At 39.8% G+C, this 18,105-nt stretch overlaps 2 protein-coding genes across 5 annotated transcripts; both read left to right on the top strand.

Moving 5' to 3' along the window:
- The first annotated feature begins 234 nt into the window (after nt 1-234).
- Nucleotides 235-4,763, top strand: LOC133724931 (probable inactive ATP-dependent zinc metalloprotease FTSHI 5, chloroplastic). 4 transcript variants are annotated; one of them, XM_062151849.1, is made up of 10 exons: nt 235-975; nt 1,062-1,135; nt 1,248-1,304; nt 1,432-1,611; nt 1,740-1,824; nt 2,629-2,704; nt 3,425-3,630; nt 3,735-3,809; nt 4,262-4,321; nt 4,407-4,763. In XM_062151849.1, exons 4-10 carry the CDS (start codon nt 1,568-1,570, stop codon nt 4,461-4,463), a joined length of 603 nt encoding a protein of 200 aa, XP_062007833.1. In that variant the 5' UTR covers nt 235-975; nt 1,062-1,135; nt 1,248-1,304; nt 1,432-1,567; the 3' UTR covers nt 4,464-4,763. The 4 variants fall into 4 exon arrangements, with proteins under 4 accessions (XP_062007833.1, XP_062007832.1, XP_062007834.1 ...); XM_062151848.1 differs by having other exon boundaries at nt 239-975; nt 1,062-1,130; nt 1,716-1,824; XM_062151850.1 differs by having other exon boundaries at nt 239-975; nt 1,716-1,824; nt 3,521-3,630.
- Nucleotides 4,764-7,853: 3,090 nt separating this feature from the next.
- LOC133728174 (uncharacterized) lies at nt 7,854-13,219 on the top strand. Its single transcript, XM_062155588.1, has 5 exons — nt 7,854-8,430; nt 9,644-9,880; nt 10,052-10,355; nt 10,456-12,114; nt 12,289-13,219. The coding sequence occupies exons 1-5, from the start codon at nt 7,854-7,856 to the stop codon at nt 13,217-13,219; spliced, it is 3,708 nt and encodes a 1,235-aa protein (XP_062011572.1).
- The last annotated feature ends 4,886 nt before the right edge of the window (nt 13,220-18,105 follow it).

Below are 18,105 nucleotides of genomic sequence, written 5' to 3'. Positions count from 1 at the left end.
CAACAGAATTACCTATTTTTGTTGTGTGAATGTGCCTAGGCGGGAGAAATGAGTTTGTGATTTGCACTAGGCGGGAGATTTGCTTGTTGGATCCCTAGGATGAAGTTTCAGTGTAAACTATCAGACAACAAAATTTCATTTATGTGTTGTCTGAATTGATTATACAAGTTAAAAAAAGGCGAAGAAAACGAAGTTAAAAATTTCGACACGGGGGAAACAAAATTTTCGTTTCCCACACACTTGGTTAGTTTTCCCACTCGCTCTGGCAGCTCATTTTCACCTCACTCACTTCATCCCTGAAAGAACTAGCACGCAACCCCTCTCTGGCTCTTCCCCGAAACCCTAGCCCTCTCCTCCTTCCTCTCCCGCTCTCTTTTAAGTGAACGAGATAGAAGACGACCCTTTTCGGTACACAACGTCAGCTTTATCGATGAGATGGACATTCTGGGCGGCTCTGAAGATGGGGACGGATTGGACCTTGAGGGCCAGTTGGTCACGGTCTGTCTGGGAAGCAAAGAGATCGAGGTGGAGGAGGTATTGGTTTCTGGGGTGGTAGGTGGTATCGAGGAGGCGTAGGATCTGACCCAAGTCGCCTTTAGACCCGGAGAGGAGGTGGGCCAAGGAAGGAGGGGTCGAATCGGAGGAGTTGTTGTCGTGGTAGACGACGCGGTGGCTCTGTTGGGTCGGGAGAGAAACTGGTCGGGTGGGATATGGGGGTTGGGGGACAAAGGTGGGGAGGAGGAAGAAGAGGGTGGGGAGAGTGTGGCGTAGGTGAGGAAGGCGGAGGAGGAAGCGAGGGTGAGGAAGACGAGAAGGGCGAAGAGGTAAAAGGTAAAGAGAGCGGGAGGAGAGCGGAGGAGAGGGAGGCGGTGGTGGCCGTGCTCCAAGGCGCGTTGATTATGCTCCGGTTGTCAACCAATTGGGACTGGTTCGTCAGTCTCACTGTTGATGGCTACCCTTTTCTCAAACAAGACGGTACTGCTTGGATTTCAGTTCATTGTTTCTAGGTTGCTAGTGATTTTTGTGTTTTTGATATGCTTTTTTGTTTATGGGTTGTGCAGATCTTCTTCACATTATGTCATTTCTACCTAAAGATCTGAACTTTGTGAACCATTCATTGGCTGGAAAGAGTAAGGTGCATTTGTTTTTTTTGTATCTGTTGTTTTCGAGTTTTGTGTTATTGTTGTTTTGAATGTTGTGGTGGATGCTGAAGCATGTGAGGGTTTCAATGTTTTGTGGTGCTACAGGTTGAAGAGATTGAAACCAGTAATTGTTGAAGAGATTGAAGCTCAGTTTTCAGCCCGGTAAGTTTGGACCTTTCTTTGTTTAGAACATAGACATAGTTCCTGGAAACTCTTGGTGATTATGATTTTCTTCGTCTTTCACTCTCAAAATTTTAATCTTTTTGATTTGGGTTTCCTCGATTTGCAGGTTTGGTCCAACAATCAACTACCCAGCTCTTTCTTTTATCTGATTATCATGTAATTGGGATCAATTGAGCTCAAAGTCGTAGACTTTCACTGACCCACTATACAGATACTTTTGTTCTTGAAAGTTTGATTTAGCCATGGATAAACTCACTGATGCAGAAGCTGCTAGTCCTTCTTTAAGGTTCTCTTTTCATATCCCAGTTTTTACTTACCAAATGTTTACTGTGCATATTGGCTTGACTTCAAGAATCATTGATTGATTTGTTGTCTTGTGTTTTGGTTTAGTTTATTTGCTGCATTGTCATATAGGGCTGCTTCCATGGCCATGGTCTTTATCAACAAAGCTGTTCTTCTTATGGAGTACTCGAATTCAATGACACTTCTTACTATGCAGGTATCACGTTTAGTTTCATTTCTTTATTGTCTTGGCTATTTGCAATTGCTTACTGCTTGATTGATCATAACAAGTTGTCGTCTTTCGTTTCTCTTTTCTTTTTTGATTACTGTATGGTGTTGCAATTGATGTGTTTCTCAAACTTATGTAGTTGTCTTTACAGGTAAGATCTTTATTTAGTGGAATATTCAAAATGCATCAGTACTAGTATTACATGCATATATATTTATCACAACACACATAGACACGTATGGAGCATAGTTGTAGATAGAAGAACGTGATACGACAATGGAGAATTAGATGCTAAGTCTGCTAATGTGCCCACCAAGTTCTTTTGGCTATTACATTAATTGCATCTAAGCAGATGTTATAATCTGCAGGAATTGTTCTAGAATTTCACGAATTCTTGTATAAAAATTTAGATATTCTTAATCATGTGGAATGAAAGGAATCTAGGTTCTAAAATTTTTGAGCCTGTCATCATTAATTCACCAAAAGAATGTTGGTGTCTTGCCTTGAAGTTGTGCTAGATGTACTAATTTTATTAGATAGTTAATGTTTGTGTCTGTCATAATGAATTTAATTACTCACCAACACTTTGTCGGGGACATGAGCAATGTAATTGAAGTACATTAATTGTAATGCGAACTGGTCAATGAGGCTGGCTTTTGTGACTCTAAGGGTGTTCTTCTTTTTCACTCTTAGATTTACATTAGAGTTTGTTTGCTGCACATGATGAAAGTTATCATCACAAGTGTTACATCCTGATGCTTAATAATCTGTTTTATTTTTTCAATGGGGTAGGTGCCGGTAGAAGTACCTTATTGGAATCAAGTCTTCAAGGACCCAGGATGGGCACTGATGGTGGATATTGGAAGGGGTAACATTCTTATTCCTTTAATAATGAACTCTCTCTCATATCTATTTATAGTTACAACTCCTAGTGATTCTCAATTATAAGCAATTAGCATTGCCTCCAGATTTTCGTTCTTCAATCTTCGATGGCAACATTAATGATAATTTTATTTAGGTAAAGAAGAAGTTGGAATTCAGTTAAATCCCTTTATCTGTTATGTTTAATGTACGGCTCAATATGGATGCTGATTCTAATAGAAACTTTGACTGTTATAGATGCTGATTCTAATAGAAACTTTGCTTTCCTCTGATTCTGATATGATGGCTTAAATTATGTTATAGATGCATTATAAGTTACACCAATATGCTCTTACTGTTTTTATTCATCTATCTAAAAATTTTAAAAGTTTGTTCCTCTCAGTTAATTGAAAGTAGAAGTAGGAGAACTAGACGAGAACTAGGCTGAACTTTTGTATTGCAAAGAAAAATAGGAAGTCCATTGCCCAACTGTGTCATGGTATAGCTACTTGTTTTACTTCATTATCGAATTGGTTTTATAATGCAGCCTCATCCATGAATGGTGAATTTAAATTTTGTAGCTTGAGTTCTCCTCTTAGTCCCAAAGAAATTGTGAAACCTTGAAAGGTGTCCAATTTGTAAGTTTGTGGGAGGGGATGATGTTAACAATGTTATTTTTATGGAATTAAATCTAAATGAACTCCAGTAATTTAGCCTTCTTCTACAGGGAAGGCGAGAAATGAAGGTTCTGGGAATGGAAATGCTGAATCAAGATCATACCTTGAAAAGAAGCTCGTATTTTGTTTTGGTTCGCACATTGCAGCACAAATGCTACTCCCTTTTGGAGAGGAGAACTTGCTTTCTTCTTCAGAGTTAACGCAAGCACAGGAGATTGATTTCATTCTATGCTTTCTGCTTTTCAACGGTATTAATGTAAAGCAAAAAATAATCTTAGAGGATATGCAATGCATAATCATTTCTCTAATTCCCTTCACTTTTCTCTAGTTCCCTTCACTCTTTTACTCAATTTGCAACAGATAGCTACACGGGTGGTTATTCAGTATGGGTGGGGACCTGATGATAGTCCTGCAATATATTATCACAGCAATGCGGTATTCTTCTTTCTTTGCATTCAAGAGTTGGTCATGACTTGTGTTAGAGATATAGATATTTCTCATGTGCCGTCTAAAACTTCTTTGATTCTATTTTCCCTTATTCATTTTGTTAAAATAGGGATATTGAGCTTCTAACTGGAAAGGTTTTGTTAATATGAGCTTCTTTAGCCTCCATACCTCTGTTTGTTCTTTTTAGTTATAATATTGTATTTGTTGTCTAGAGTTGGTTTCGTTTGCTGTACTGTTTTGCCTTTTCAGTTTGGTTGATTACTCTATATATTTGTGTTAAAATATGCCCCTCTCAAAAAACATCAATTCCCTTTCTATCTTGCTGGAAATTTAGAATGAGGTAGTGAATTGCAAATTTTACTTTGCATTCCATAATCTATCAAATTTCCCCATAAAGGATAAATGTATGTTGAAGTCCTAACATGTTCTCTTTGGTACAGTCTACTGCTTTAAGCATGGGGAATAACCATGAGTATGATATGGCAGTTAAAGTTGAAAAGGTATGACGACTATGACTATTATTTGTTCTAAGCAATTACTCTATGTTGATATAACTTTCCCTAGTAATGCTTTCTTATTTTGTAGATCCATGATTTAGCACATTATAAAGCTAAAGAAATGCTCCATCGAAATGAGTGGTAGCAGCCAATACACCCAAGCGGATACTGATCAAGTGCGAAATGAGTGGGGGAAGTTTGATGTCAACACCTATGTGCATGAGCCATGAAGTAGCGCGCTTGATGCTGGTCCATTTTTGCTAAGGAAAACATCTTTTTTTGTGCTTCTCTGCTGGTACATTGTCATGCACCATGTGTTGCATGTTTTGGAACAATAGATATATATGTATCAGCTTTTTGATGTCCCAAGTAGATGGGCATGCACTAGAATGCTTCTCTTGTTTAAAATGTTGGGTTCAATGATTAGTGGTTTGCAATGTTTATATTTGATGGTTTGCAATGTTTATATTTGGTATGTAAATGGATCAAATGCACAATTTAATTCAGGAATGGGATATGTTCAAAATAATCAGACAACAAAATAGACAAAATGATAATTGCCCGTTGTCTGAATGACCAAAAATATAGACAAATCACACTGCAATCATTCATATCATACATCGGTTTTTAACAAATCACTGTCTTCTAATCTACACTCACACAACAGAAGCAATTAAACTCTGTTGTCCCAGAGTTAATCAGACAACAGTTATAGTCCAAGAACTGAAGTTTGAATATCAGTCAGACAACACATAAAATAAAAGTCTGTTGTCTGAGAAGCTCAACATACAACATCTTCAAAACTAGCACTGTTGTCTAAAGGCAGCGCCGCAACTGCAGCGCAGCTGCGCCTGGCATCTGCCGAGCCACCTGCCGAGTATTACACAACACGTTTAACACATACCTGTTGTCTGTATGTTTCTCAGACAACTGTGTTCCACCGTTGTCTGATTTTTCATCAGACAGCGGTCACCTCTACAACGGTGGCACTCCAAATCAGACAACAGTTTATGTCTGTCGTCTTATACCACTTTTGGCATAGTGTGAAGCACCATTGGAGTCGTGGATCATAGACTCTGGAGCGTCATTTCACTCAACTTCACAACAAGAGCTCATGGTGAATTACCGACGTGGTAATTTTGGCAAAGTGTTTCTTGCTGATGGTGGAGCCTTGGAGATTGTGGGAAGGGGTGATGTGAAGATTTCGCTGACAAATGGTGGAACATGGACCTTGACCAATGTTAGACACATACCGCGGTTAAAGAGGAATTTGATCTCTGTGGGTCAGTTGGATGATGAAGGATGTCGCACTACCTTTGAGAAAGGTACGTGAAAGGTGTGTAAAGGAGCTATGGTGTTAGCTCGTGGAATCAAGACAGGAACACTTTATACGACCTTGAATATTGTTGCTATTGTTGAGAACAATGAAGGCACTGCGATCGTTGAGAAAAATGAAGATGCATACTTATGGCATCGTAGACTTGGGCACATCAGTGAGAAAGGTATGGGTGTACTTCAGTCGAAGGGTAAACTACATGGTGTGGACTCAGTGAAGATTGGGCTTTGTGAAGACTGCATATTTGGGAAGCAAAAGGTTGTTAGTTTCTTAAAGGGTGGCAAGGCACCAAAAGATACAAAACTAGAGTTGGTTCATACTGACGTGTGGGGACCTACACTGGAGCTTTCGTTAGGTGGCTCAAAGTACTATGTGACTTATATTGATGACTCCACAAGGAAAGTATGGATTTATTTATTGAAAAATAAATGGGAAGTATTTGATACTTTCAAGAAGTGGAAGGTGATCGTAGAGAATGAGACCGGGTCGAAGATCAAATGTCTGAGGTCGGATAATGGAGGTGAATACTGTGGTAATGATTTCAAAGAGTATTGTGCAGAGAATGGGATTAGGATGGAGAAGACAATTCCCGGAACTCCACAGCAGAATGGAGTGGCTGAACGCATGAATAGGACTCTGAATGAGCGCGCAAGGAGTATGAGGATACGTGCAGGATTGCCAGCTAGACATGTTTTGGGCTGATGCGGTTAATACTGCTGCTTATTTAATTAACCGTGGACCATCAGTACCATTGAATCATCTCCTACCTGAGGAAAAATGGAGTGGAAAAGAGATAGGCCTATCTCATTTAAGAGTGTTTGGTTGCGTGGCATATGTTCACATTGAGTCCGGTGCGAGAAGCAAGTTGGATCCCAAGTCTCAAAAGTGCATATTCATAGGCTATGGCGGTGATGAGCTTGGCTATAGGTTTTGGGATATGCAGAATAAGAAAGTTGTAAGGAGCAGGAATGTCATCTTTAATGAAGAAGTGATGTACAAGAATAGGCAAGCAGCAGAGCCTAAAAGTCCTGTAAGAAAAGATCGGCAGTTTGCAAGGTTGGAAGAATTGTCCAATGAAGATGTGTCTAAGGGAAATCATGGGGAGGAACGACAACAACAAGAAGCTCCTGAGGTTGCACAACCTGAAGAACAAGTTCCTAGTGATGAGCCAGTGACACCTCCTTTTGTGCCAAGAGTATCGTCAAGAAGTACTAAAGGAATACCAGCTGATAAATACTTGCCTTGTGCTAACAATTTGCTGTTAACTGACTGTGGTGAACCCGTGAGTTATGATGAGGCAATGCAACATAAAGATTCTGCTAAGTGGAAGGGTGCCATGCAAGATGAGATGGACTCTCTCATGTCCAACAATACTTGGGAGTTAGCTACATTACCAACAGGTAAGAAAGCATTGCATAACAAGTGGATTTACAAAATTAAGCAAGAAGTTGATGGGAGCAAACGTTACAAGGCAAGGTTGGTTGTGAAAGGTTTTCAGCAAAGGGAGGGAATTGATTTTGATGAGATATTTTCGCCGGTTGTGAAACATACCACAATCCGGGTGGTGCTTGGTTTAGTGGAAGCTGAATGTTTGTATTTGGAGCAGCTAGACGTCAAGACTGCTTTTCTTCATGGTGATTTGAAGGAGGTCATATACATGAAGCAACCACAAGGTTTTATAGCACCTAGTAAGGAGGACTTGGTATGTAAACTGCAAAAGAGCCTTTATGGCTTGAAACAAGCCCCAAGACAGTGGTATAAGAAGTTTGATGCTTTCATGTGTGGGAGTGGCTACACAAGATGTCAATCCGATCACTGTTGTTACTTCAAGAGGTTTGACAAATCTTATATCATTCTTTTACTATATGTGGATGATATGTTGATAGCTGGGGAAGACTTCAATGAGATTGAGAAGTTGAAGAAAGAGATGTCAAACCAGTTCGCGATGAAGGATTTGGGTGAGGCGAAGAAAATCTTAGGTATAAAGATTATCCGTGATAAAGTGGCTGGTACTCTGAAGCTTTCACAAGCGGAGTATGTTGAGAAGGTGCTTAAGCGATTCAATATGGATGAATCGTAGGAACACCGTTGGCTGCTCACTTTAAATTGTCCAAGGAACAATCACCCAAGAGCGAAAAAGAGAAAGAATATATGAAGAATGTACCTTATGCATCGGCAGTTGGATGCTTAATGTATGCTATGGTGTGTACTAGACCCGATATTGCTCATGCAGTTGGAGTTGTGAGTAGGTACACGAATAATCCAGGAAAGCAACATTGGGAGGTTGTGAAGTGGAACATGAGATATCTTCGGGGTACTACTGATATGTCTCTTTGTTTCAAGAGAGGTAGTGTTGAACTACAAGGATATGTTGATGCAGACTTGGCAGGAGATGATGATACTTGTCGGAGTACTACTGGTTATGTGTACACTGTGGGTGGTGCTGCAGTACCTTGGGTCTCAAATTTGCAAGGGCAAGTGGCCCTGTCTACAACAGAGTCCGAGTATGTAGCAGTCTCAGAGGCTGGTAAGGAGATGGCGTGGCTAAAGAGTCTGTTGGAGGAATTGGGTAAAAAGCAAGAGAATTGTGCATTGTACAGTGATAGTCAAAGTGCAATTCACTTGGCAAAGAACCCTGCTTTTCATTCAAGGACTAAACACATTCCTATGAAGTATCACTACATACGAGAACTCGTGGAGAATGAAGTGCTGCAATTGTTGAAGATTCAAGGAAGTGAGAATCCTGCTGATATGTTGACTAAGTCTGTATCAATAAGTAAACTGAAGCTGTGCTTAGCTTCAGTTGGTCTCCAAGTTTGAAGAAGGAGATATTGGCTGTGATAATGGGTTTTGTGTTGGCTATGATTGAAGAGTATTGAAGAATGTTAGCTACTAGCGTAATCGGCTCCAAGTGGAAGATTGTTGGGTGTGTGGATCCGATTCCACATAGGATAAGGATTTGTTAATCCTTGATCAAAGAGGAGTTTTGATTGTTTCCTACCTGCTTACATAATCCTACTTGGTAATGGTTTCTATGTCTATTGGGAATAGGTTTCCAATGTCTTATAGGGTCTAGTTAGATATCTATAAATAGGGGCATAGGTTGTAGTAGTAGATCAAGTCTTTGAAGCATTAAACAGAGAGAGCAAGTGAGGTCTTGAGAGTTGGTGAGAACTTCTTGTGAGAGATTCTTGTATTCTTGTTCGTGTGTTCTTCTTCTTCTATAGTGAAACCCAAGCAGCCCGGGGACGTAGGCAAAGTTCTTTGCTGAACCTCGTTAACAAGTTCGTGTTTGTTTTCTCGATCGTTTATCTATATTGTTTTGCACTTGTCTGCTTCCGCAAGAGGAATTTTAGGTCAAATTCCTAACAGATTCCATGGAGCAAGAAGAGGAAGAATAATGGAAATCTGATACGTGTTTTTGAATTGCACCCTCAGGGCTGCAGCTACTTCATATGGTTAACTATACTAGAAGATATGTGTTATATTTTGTTTTACTGAAGTAGTGTTGAATTATAATTTTTTTTATTTTTTTTTTATAATAAAGGAAGATACGTTTTAAACTAGAAAAATAAAAAGATAAGGCTAAACACCAAAAACCCTAGAGAGAGCCTCCCTCTCGTCCCTAGCGTCACTCCATGTTCCTACCTGATCTCCTCTGGGGATCTGCAGCCTCCGATATCTGGGATCCTATTATCCTTGCTTCCCATGCAGAGCTTCAAAATCCTAGTTTGGAATTGTCGGGGTCTCAATAATATTGAGACTCAAGATGCCCTAGTCAACATTGTGCGTCAGAAAAACCCTAGTATTGTTTTCCTATCGGAAACCCTAGCAACGTCAGACCTGCTCAATGACGTTCGTCGACGTATAGGTTTTGATGGTGTGCTTTGTTCACCACGAGAAGACGACTGTCGCGGTTTAGGGTTATTTTGGAGGAAGGAAATCCCGGTGCGTCTCAGGAAACTACTCTGCTAATCATATTGATGCAGAAGTAGGAGTAGTTGGATCTGAAGGTGTGTTTCGCTTCACCGGAATATACGGCGTCGCTACTACGGCAAATCGCAGTACTACGTGGAATCTGCTCAGAACCCTAGCAGCTCAGGTTAATCTCACATGGCTCATTGCGGGAGACTTTAATGAAATCTTGTGTTTGGATGACAAGTCTGGTGATCCGGCTCGCAGTGCAGCTCAGATGTCTCGATTCCGTCAAGCTTTGGTGGACTGTGGTTTGATGGACATGTGATTCGTGGGTTCTCGATTCACCTGGGCAAATCGATATACAAAAGAAAGACTTGACAGAGCTTGTCAGAATGTACAATGGAGAGAATTGTATTTTTTCTCCCGAGTTCTCACTTTGCCTCTGAGTAGATCTGACCATTGTCCCTTATTGATTGAAGTCAATCCTGAGAGGCCTATGGGACGACGCACCACCTGGAGGTTTCGCTTTGAAGAAATGTGGCTAACTCACTCTGATTGTGGGAATATTGTGAAGAAAGGCTGGATGTTGCCTTCTACTGGAGGGTCTATGGCTCAGGTTGGTCGGATGATCCATCAAACGGGTAACCTGCTTCTTAATTGGAATGAAGGAGTGTTCCAGCAACGTCAAGTTGAGATGAAGCTCATTCAGACTAAATTGGCAGTGTTAATGAAAAAGGCTCACCAGGACTCCCATTTTGACGAACTAAAAGCTCTTCAAGTTAGGTTGAATGAACTGCTTTCCATTAATGAAACTTATTGGAGACAACGCTCCAGAGTGCAATGGCTTCGGGAAGGTGACCGGAATACTAGTTTTTTTTCACAGGAGAGCCTCTAATAGAAGATGTAGAAACCGTGTCAAGGGTTTGGTGAAGGAGGATGGGAAGTGGACCAATGAACCAAGTGAAGTGACGGACATCTTAGTTCGATATTATGAGGATATTTTTCATGCCGAAAGTTCTGATCCTTTGGCTACCGATATGGTACTTGATTGTATCCAACCTCGAGTCACTGAGAGTATGAATGCTGCACTCATGGCCCCTTACTCGGATGATGAGATTAAACGGGCCTTATTCCAGATGCAACCTTCGAAATCTCCGGGACCGGATGGTATGTCTCCCTGTTTTTTCCAGAAGTTTTGGGAGGTGGTAGAGTTTGATGTCTGCAAGGCAGTTAGAGAAGTACTCAATACTGGACTGATTTCCCAAGAGTCTAATTTCACCCACCTTGTCTTGATTCCGAAAGTTAAAGAGGTAAAACTAGCATCGGACTTACGACCGATTGCTCTTTGTAATGTGGTCTACAAGATTGCTTCAAAGGTGCTGGCTAACAGGTTGAAACAGTTCCTTCCAGATATTATTTCTCCACTTCAGAGTGCGTTTGTTCTCGGTCGCCTTATTTCTGATAACACTCTTGTGGCTACTGAGGTAGCACATTTTATGAAAAAGCTTCGAAGACAGGCGGACGGATTCTTTTCATTGAAGTTAGATATCTCTAAGGCCTATGATAGGCTAGAGTGGAGTTTTTTGGAGGCTATGTTGGTGAAACTAGGTTTTGCCCGAACCTGGGTGGATGTTATATTAGCTACTGTCAAGTCTGTAAGTTACTCTATCCTTATTAATGGTAACCCTACTGGTTTTATTCTGCCAACTAGGGGTATAAGGCAAGGGGATCCCCTCTCCCCGTATTTGTTTATCTTATGTGCAGAAGGCCTTTCTGCGTTAATTTCTTCTAGTGTTCAGAATGGGGTTCTCAGGGGACTCACTATGTCACCTTCTGCTCCAACCATACACCACTTATTGTTTGCGGATGATAGCTTTCTATTCGGAGAAGCTTCTGCTAGAGAGTGTCAGGCTGTTAAGAATATTCTCTCCATTTATGCCAGGGCTTCAGGACAAAAGATTAACCTAGAGAAGTCTAGTGTGGTGTTTAGTGGTAATGTGGATTTACATTCACAGAATCACTTGGCGGCCATTCTTGGTGTTAAATGTGTGAAGGAGCATGGACTATACCTTGGTCTACCAATACATGTGGGGCATAATAAAACAGCCATCTTTGCTTATTTGAAGGAAAGACTCACCAAGAAATTGATAAGTTGGCGATCGAAGATACTTAGTACAGGAGGGAAAGAGCTTCTTCTCAAAGTTGCTGCTCAAGCTCTTCCGAACTATGTCATGAATTGTTATCTACTTCCCAAGTCCCTTTGTGATGACCTTCAACAACTCTGTGCCCAATTTTTTTGGGGAAGCACTGATGAGAAAAGGAAGATTCATTGGAGGTCGTGGGAGAGAATGTGTCTCCCAAAGGAGCAGGGTGGTTTAGGGTTTAAACACCTTTACGCTCATAATCTTGCCATGTTATCGAAACAAGGGTGGAGACTTTTGTCCAATCCTACATCACTGGTCGCTCGTGTTTTCAAGGTTGTCTACTATCCTAATGATTCGTTTCTTACAGCGGATTTGGGAGATAGACCTTCCTATTCGTGGTGAAGTATTTTGGAGGCAAGACCAACTTTACAAGCTGGTATTTATTGGAGAATTGGCAATGGGACCTCGGTTAATATATGGACCGATGACTGGATTCCCAATATTGCTGCCCACTCGGTAATTCGACCTTCTGACACTGTTTTTGAGCTGGTTTCTGACTTAATTGACTCTAGTACTGGATCATGGGATTCTGTGGCAGTTCATGCTTGCTTTACCGCTGATGTGGCCGCACATATTCTGACTATTCCCTTAAGCATACGTTTTGGGACAGACAAGATTGCTTGGAAGTTCGATAAGAAAGGTTGGTTCTCGGTTAAATCTGCATATAAGGTGGCTTGCTCTTTTTCCATTGGTCACATTTTTGCGTCGCCATCTACTGGAGACCCATTTGTTCCACTTTGGAAGGCCTTGTGGAAGGCCAAAGTCCCTAATAAGGTGGCCATTTTTGGATGGCGTGCTGCTCATAATATTCTTCCAACTAGGGTTGCCTTGACAGCGAAGGGGTATACCGGTGAGGTACACTGTGTGGTGTGTTCCCAAGCAGCAGAAACGCTTGAACACCTATTCTGTAATTGTTCAATAGCCCGGGATATTTGGAATGCTCACCCTTTTGTTATCCCTCCTTCTAATTTACTGTGGAAGGACTGGTTGTTAACACGGGCTAGTTCCATGCCCTCAACCCTATTTGATAAGCTTCTTGTCCAAAGATGGAATCTTTGGAGAAACCGGAATGACATTTTATGGAAAAACCATTCTCAATCTAGCTCTTGTCTGGTGGCCAATGCGTTAGCTTGGTATGAGGAATATCTTCAAGCCAACTTGTGTGGGGGTCCTTCTCATGGAAGACAACAGTTGAGTAAGCAATGGGAACCCCCTGTCGGGGATGTCTTGAAATTGAATGTAGATGGAGCCTATTTACCCCAAGTTCCCTACGAGGGAACAGGCGGAGTGCTTCGTAATATGCAAGGGCAGTTTGTTGCGGCCTTTGTTCATAGAGTGGATTATATCAGTTCTCCTCTCCATGCCGAGCTGCTGGCTGTGAAGCAAGGCGTGCAACTCTTGCAATCCATGCACGTAACAAGTGCAGTACGTGATCGAAAGTGATTGTCAAGTTGCAGTAGCAGCTATCACCAGTGAGCAGCTTGATCTTTCTCGATCAGCTCAGTGCTTTAATTGCTGAAGTTAAGGACTTATTAGACTTAACTGCAGGTATTAATTAGTTTAAGGTTTGTTCCTAGACAGGCAAATACTGTAGCTCATAGACTTGCTAGTCAGGGTTTTGAGTCTAATGTCAATCATGAGTGGTTTGTAAATGCTCCAGAACTCATCCTGGATGCCCTTATGTACGATTCCAATCGTATTCATTAATAAATTTCCTTTGCCTAGCTCAAAAAAAAAAAAAAAAAAATTATAATTTTTGTGTTCTTGAAGCATGTTGCTATTACTGTCTTGATATCATATTTAATGGCTTTTTAACACATTTATAGGACTTTGTCTCAGCTACATTTGGTAACATAATTGATGGAAATGCTAACATAATTTGGCTTTTTAACAGCCATTTCTCCTTTTCATTTTGTGGTGTATTTCATGATTTACACCAATCATTTTTCTAGATCACTAAAGATCAATGCAAAAAAACCATAACTTATATACTCTCATCAGTTAAATTCACTGATAAGTTACTCAATATTGTTTCACATCATGTACGCAACCAAATTTTAGGTTTTCAACCCTCTAGAATAAAGTCTATACCAGTATTTGAAGTAGTACTTCGTAATTGGCTATATTTCAAGATTCTGATGCAGTTTCTAGTTGCTAGCTACTGTTGTATTTATTAAATTTCAGAGAATATTTTTCTTGAATCCTGGACACAGATGGAGATATGATTAGTCAGTTTTGCTAGACGACATAGTCAAGGAGAAAAGAATTTTAGAGTTATTGGCAGAGTAAAACAAGCTTGAATCAGAGTGCACCATAAGATCACCATTGCAGATGAGATGCTGTGGTTCTGGTACTAAAGATAATGTTGCTCATGATCTCAAGATATGTGTGCAAATTTTTCTTAAAGCTGGGGTTTACCTTTTTTTTTTTTTTTTCTCTCTCTCTCTCTCTCTTTTTTTGCAGATTGGTGGAACTTATCCAGGCGTTCTGATTATAATCACCAAATTTCTTAACCAAGGTCAGATCTTTCAGGTCTTTTCCTTTTCCCCGGATGCATGGTACATTTTTAATTTGTACCAACCTTTATCTGAAGTATTGTTTCATCATATGTTACAGCAGGTAGTTGTAACATCAGTACAACATGAATGAATCATATTGACACATTTTGGGTTTTCTTTTGCCTTTTCATCTATCCCAGATCTAGATAGCATAACCATGAAAAGAAAAAGGAAAGTTGCCAACTAATCCCAAACAGGCAACAGGATGAGCAAATTCAACACATGGATCCTTTTATAAAAAATATTTCAAAGTCCGTTATTCAAGATGTCTTTCCAAGGCTCCCAACTAAGAGTATTGTCATCTGCAAATGTGTATGCAAGACTTGGCATGATCTACTTTCGGAACCTGAGTTTGAGAAGCTTCATTTTGCACAAGCAGAGACATATCCATTGGTCTGGCCCTGGCATCCAACTCGTGTGTCAAGAACCCTTTACTTGCTTGAGCATGAAGATAACTCGGTTTTTGATTTGAAGGACTGCGAGTGTAACAACAGAAAATTGAAGTGTATCTCGTGTTATGTCCACATGAATCTTGGAAAATATAAAATTCCACTACGCAATGCTGAAAAATTAAGGTAATTGTTATCAATCTGGTGCATAGCAGGAATCAAGGCACTGCCAGGAAGAGCTGCATCAAGATTTTGTCAAATGAGCACAAGTACAAGGTGGTGAATTCCTGTAATGGATTTCTTTGCTTGTCTGAACCGATCTTCGGTGATCCTCTTGTTGTATGCAATCCAATAACCAGAGAGTTTATACTCCTACCCGAAGCTTCTAAGCATACTAACAATGAAGAAGTATCTGTTGTGTGTGGATTTGGTTTTAGTCTGAAGACTAACCAATATAAGGTAATAAGAATTTTTGAAGAAGGAACACCTCATCCAAGCAGAGTAGCTGAGGTACACACACTTGGGACTGGTTCATGGGAATGTGTTGGTAGTATTCCCTTCTCAAATGCTTTGTTCTCAAGATATCAAGCAGAGTTCACCACCTATATGACAGGAGTGATCTATTGGTTTTACTGTGAGCTTTCTTCGTCTTGCATAGATTCTTTTGGATCCGGCTCCTCTAAAGTGAGTAAGTCATGAAGTTGGTGAATTTCATAAAATCTCCAACCTCCATTTAATCTAATGGCTCAAACATATCTACATTAAGAAATACTAACTGTTTGGATTATTTATTTATTTAAATAAGTCATGTTTTTCTCTATCAACAAAAATAAATAAATAAATGTTGCCTATCTTCATGAAACTAGGATCAAGCGAATTTTTCATATCTGAATTCATAAGTTTAAACTTGATGTTAATTTTCTTAGGATTGTTTTCGAATAGCAAAACCTTTAATTGTTTCTTCACTATATATCAAATTAATAATTCCAAAGCTGTTTCCTCTGCCATTAATTTCTAGGCTTTGTAATTTAAATCCTATATTGATTACTGGAGATGATGGGTTTCCAACTGGCTATGTGTATGCGTCGATCCCCAAAATTTTTCTAGCTTGTGGTTTATAAATTCGTTGGATTAAACCCCAATTGTTCATGAACTTCAATAATCTTGTCTATGTGGAGTATGAAGGACTGAAGCACTCATGCATATACCACATGAATCTCCACAACTTTGCTTTTCTGAGAGATCCATGGAAGACCGGGTTCTTAGAAGCTGAGAATAAAGAAAAAAATATGCATAGAATTAACATTAATGTGGAAAAGAAATTTCTAAAATTTTGAGCCGTTAGATTATATGGAGGTTGAAGATTTTATGAAATTCACTAACTTCATGAATTGCTCACTTTAGAGGAGCCGGATCTCACTTTAGAAAATCACCTAAAACTCCCAAGCTAACATGACGATTACTTGTTCTCAGTTCAAAAGGAAGTGGTGGAACAGACTGGAACCTTCCATTGTCAATGTCAAAAGAATGGATCCGGCTCCTCTAAAGTGAGCAATTCATGAAGTTAGTGAATTTCATAAAATCTTCAACCTCCATATAATCTAACGGCTCAAAATTTTAGAAATTTCTTTTCCACATTAATGTTAATTCTATGCATATTTTTTTCTTTATTCTCAGCTTCTAAGAACCCGGTCTTCCATGGATCTCTCAGAAAAGCAAAGTTGTGGAGATTCATGTGGTATATGCATGAGTGCTTCAGTCCTTCATACTCCACATAGACAAGATTATTGAAGTTCATGAACAATTGGGGTTTAATCCAACGAATTTATAAACCACAAGCTAGAAAAATTTTGGGGATCGACGCATACACATAGCCAGTTGGAAACCCGGCCATCATCTCCAGTAATCAATATAGGATTTAAATTACAAAGCCCAGAAATTAATGGCAGAGGAAACAGCTTTGGAATTATTAATTTGATATATAGTGAAGAAACAATTAAAGGTTTTGCTATTCGAAAACAATCCTAAGAAAATTAACATCATGTTTAAACTTATGAATTCAGATATGAAAAATTCGCTTGATCCTAGTTTCATGAAGATAGGCAACATTTATTTATTTATTTTTGTTGATAGAGAAAAACATGACTTATTTAAATAAATAAATAATCCAAACAGTTAGTATTTCTTAATGTAGATATGTTTGAGCCATTAGATTAAATGGAGGTTGGAGATTTTATGAAATTCACCAACTTCATGACTTACTCACTTTAGAGGAGCCGGATCCATAGTAGTAATGCCTTCATGTACTATCACCCAAAAGACCCAGCATACAAATACCTTAAGCTTTGCGGATCTCAATCAAATTGTGAAGCTGTTTGTCATGTTCCAACCTTCATTTCACTCAAGAGCATTTTAACTGGGGCCAAAACAGAAGTACTGAATATAAATTCAAGGTATGAATGTAATGGTTGCACTTTGGTTTTACTGTCTAACACAGTCTTTCTTTTCTCTATCACATCAAGCTACAATGAACGTTTAGTTAATTATTGGACAAATGGGGTGGGCTAAATTTATTGTGGCAATTTTTTGGGCGAAGGCCAAAATTTTTTTTTTTTGACCTGCATAATATCAATGAATCTCATCAATCGATTCAACCCATTCCCAATTATCAATGAATCTCAGGCGGACTGAAACTCTGAAAAGGGGGGGTGACTCGGTGGCTGGAGCCTGGAACTCTGGAAGGTGGAATCAAAATTGATCTGAAGTTCTGAACGGGGAGACGAGGAGAGTGAGAGTAGGAGGTCGCTCGGTGGACTGAAACTCTGAGATTGGAGGTGGCTCCCGGCTCCGTGGCTCGTAGCGATTGGAGGTGGCTCCGTGGCTGGAGCCTAGAAGCTGGAACTCTGGAAGAGTGGAAGGCGGAACTGATCTGAAGTTCTGAACGGGGAGACGGGGTTGGTGTTTGAGACAGCAGCAACCTAACAACTCTTCGAAGCATTAGTATTTTTTTTATTTTTTTATTTAGGCTATACCCATACTTGACGCATTTTGGGCGAAATTCTCCCTTGGGCTATAGCCCAAGTAGCCCTGTGAGTGGCTACGCCCCTGTTAACCTTGTATACTGAATTGACTTATTGTTGGCTCCTGCTTTTATTTATTTATTTATCTTTTATGTATAGTCTGAGGTTGTAGAGTTAAGTAACCAAGTGTTTTTCTTGCTATGTATATGGTAATGTAGATCTATTAATGGTGGTGAATAAGCTCTTCTACTTCCTGAATGCTAGAGACTATAGTGCCCATTTTTTCTGCTGGTTTCTATGAGTGACTCTCCCTACTCCCTAAGCTCATCAAAAGAATGTGTTGTTGCATTGTTTACCTTCTC

The sequence above is a fragment of the Rosa rugosa genome, chromosome 1 (genome assembly GCF_958449725.1).
Source record: "Rosa rugosa chromosome 1, drRosRugo1.1, whole genome shotgun sequence".
NCBI classification, from domain to species: domain Eukaryota; kingdom Viridiplantae; phylum Streptophyta; class Magnoliopsida; order Rosales; family Rosaceae; genus Rosa; species Rosa rugosa.
This window is presented reverse-complemented; position numbering and strand designations above follow the sequence as displayed.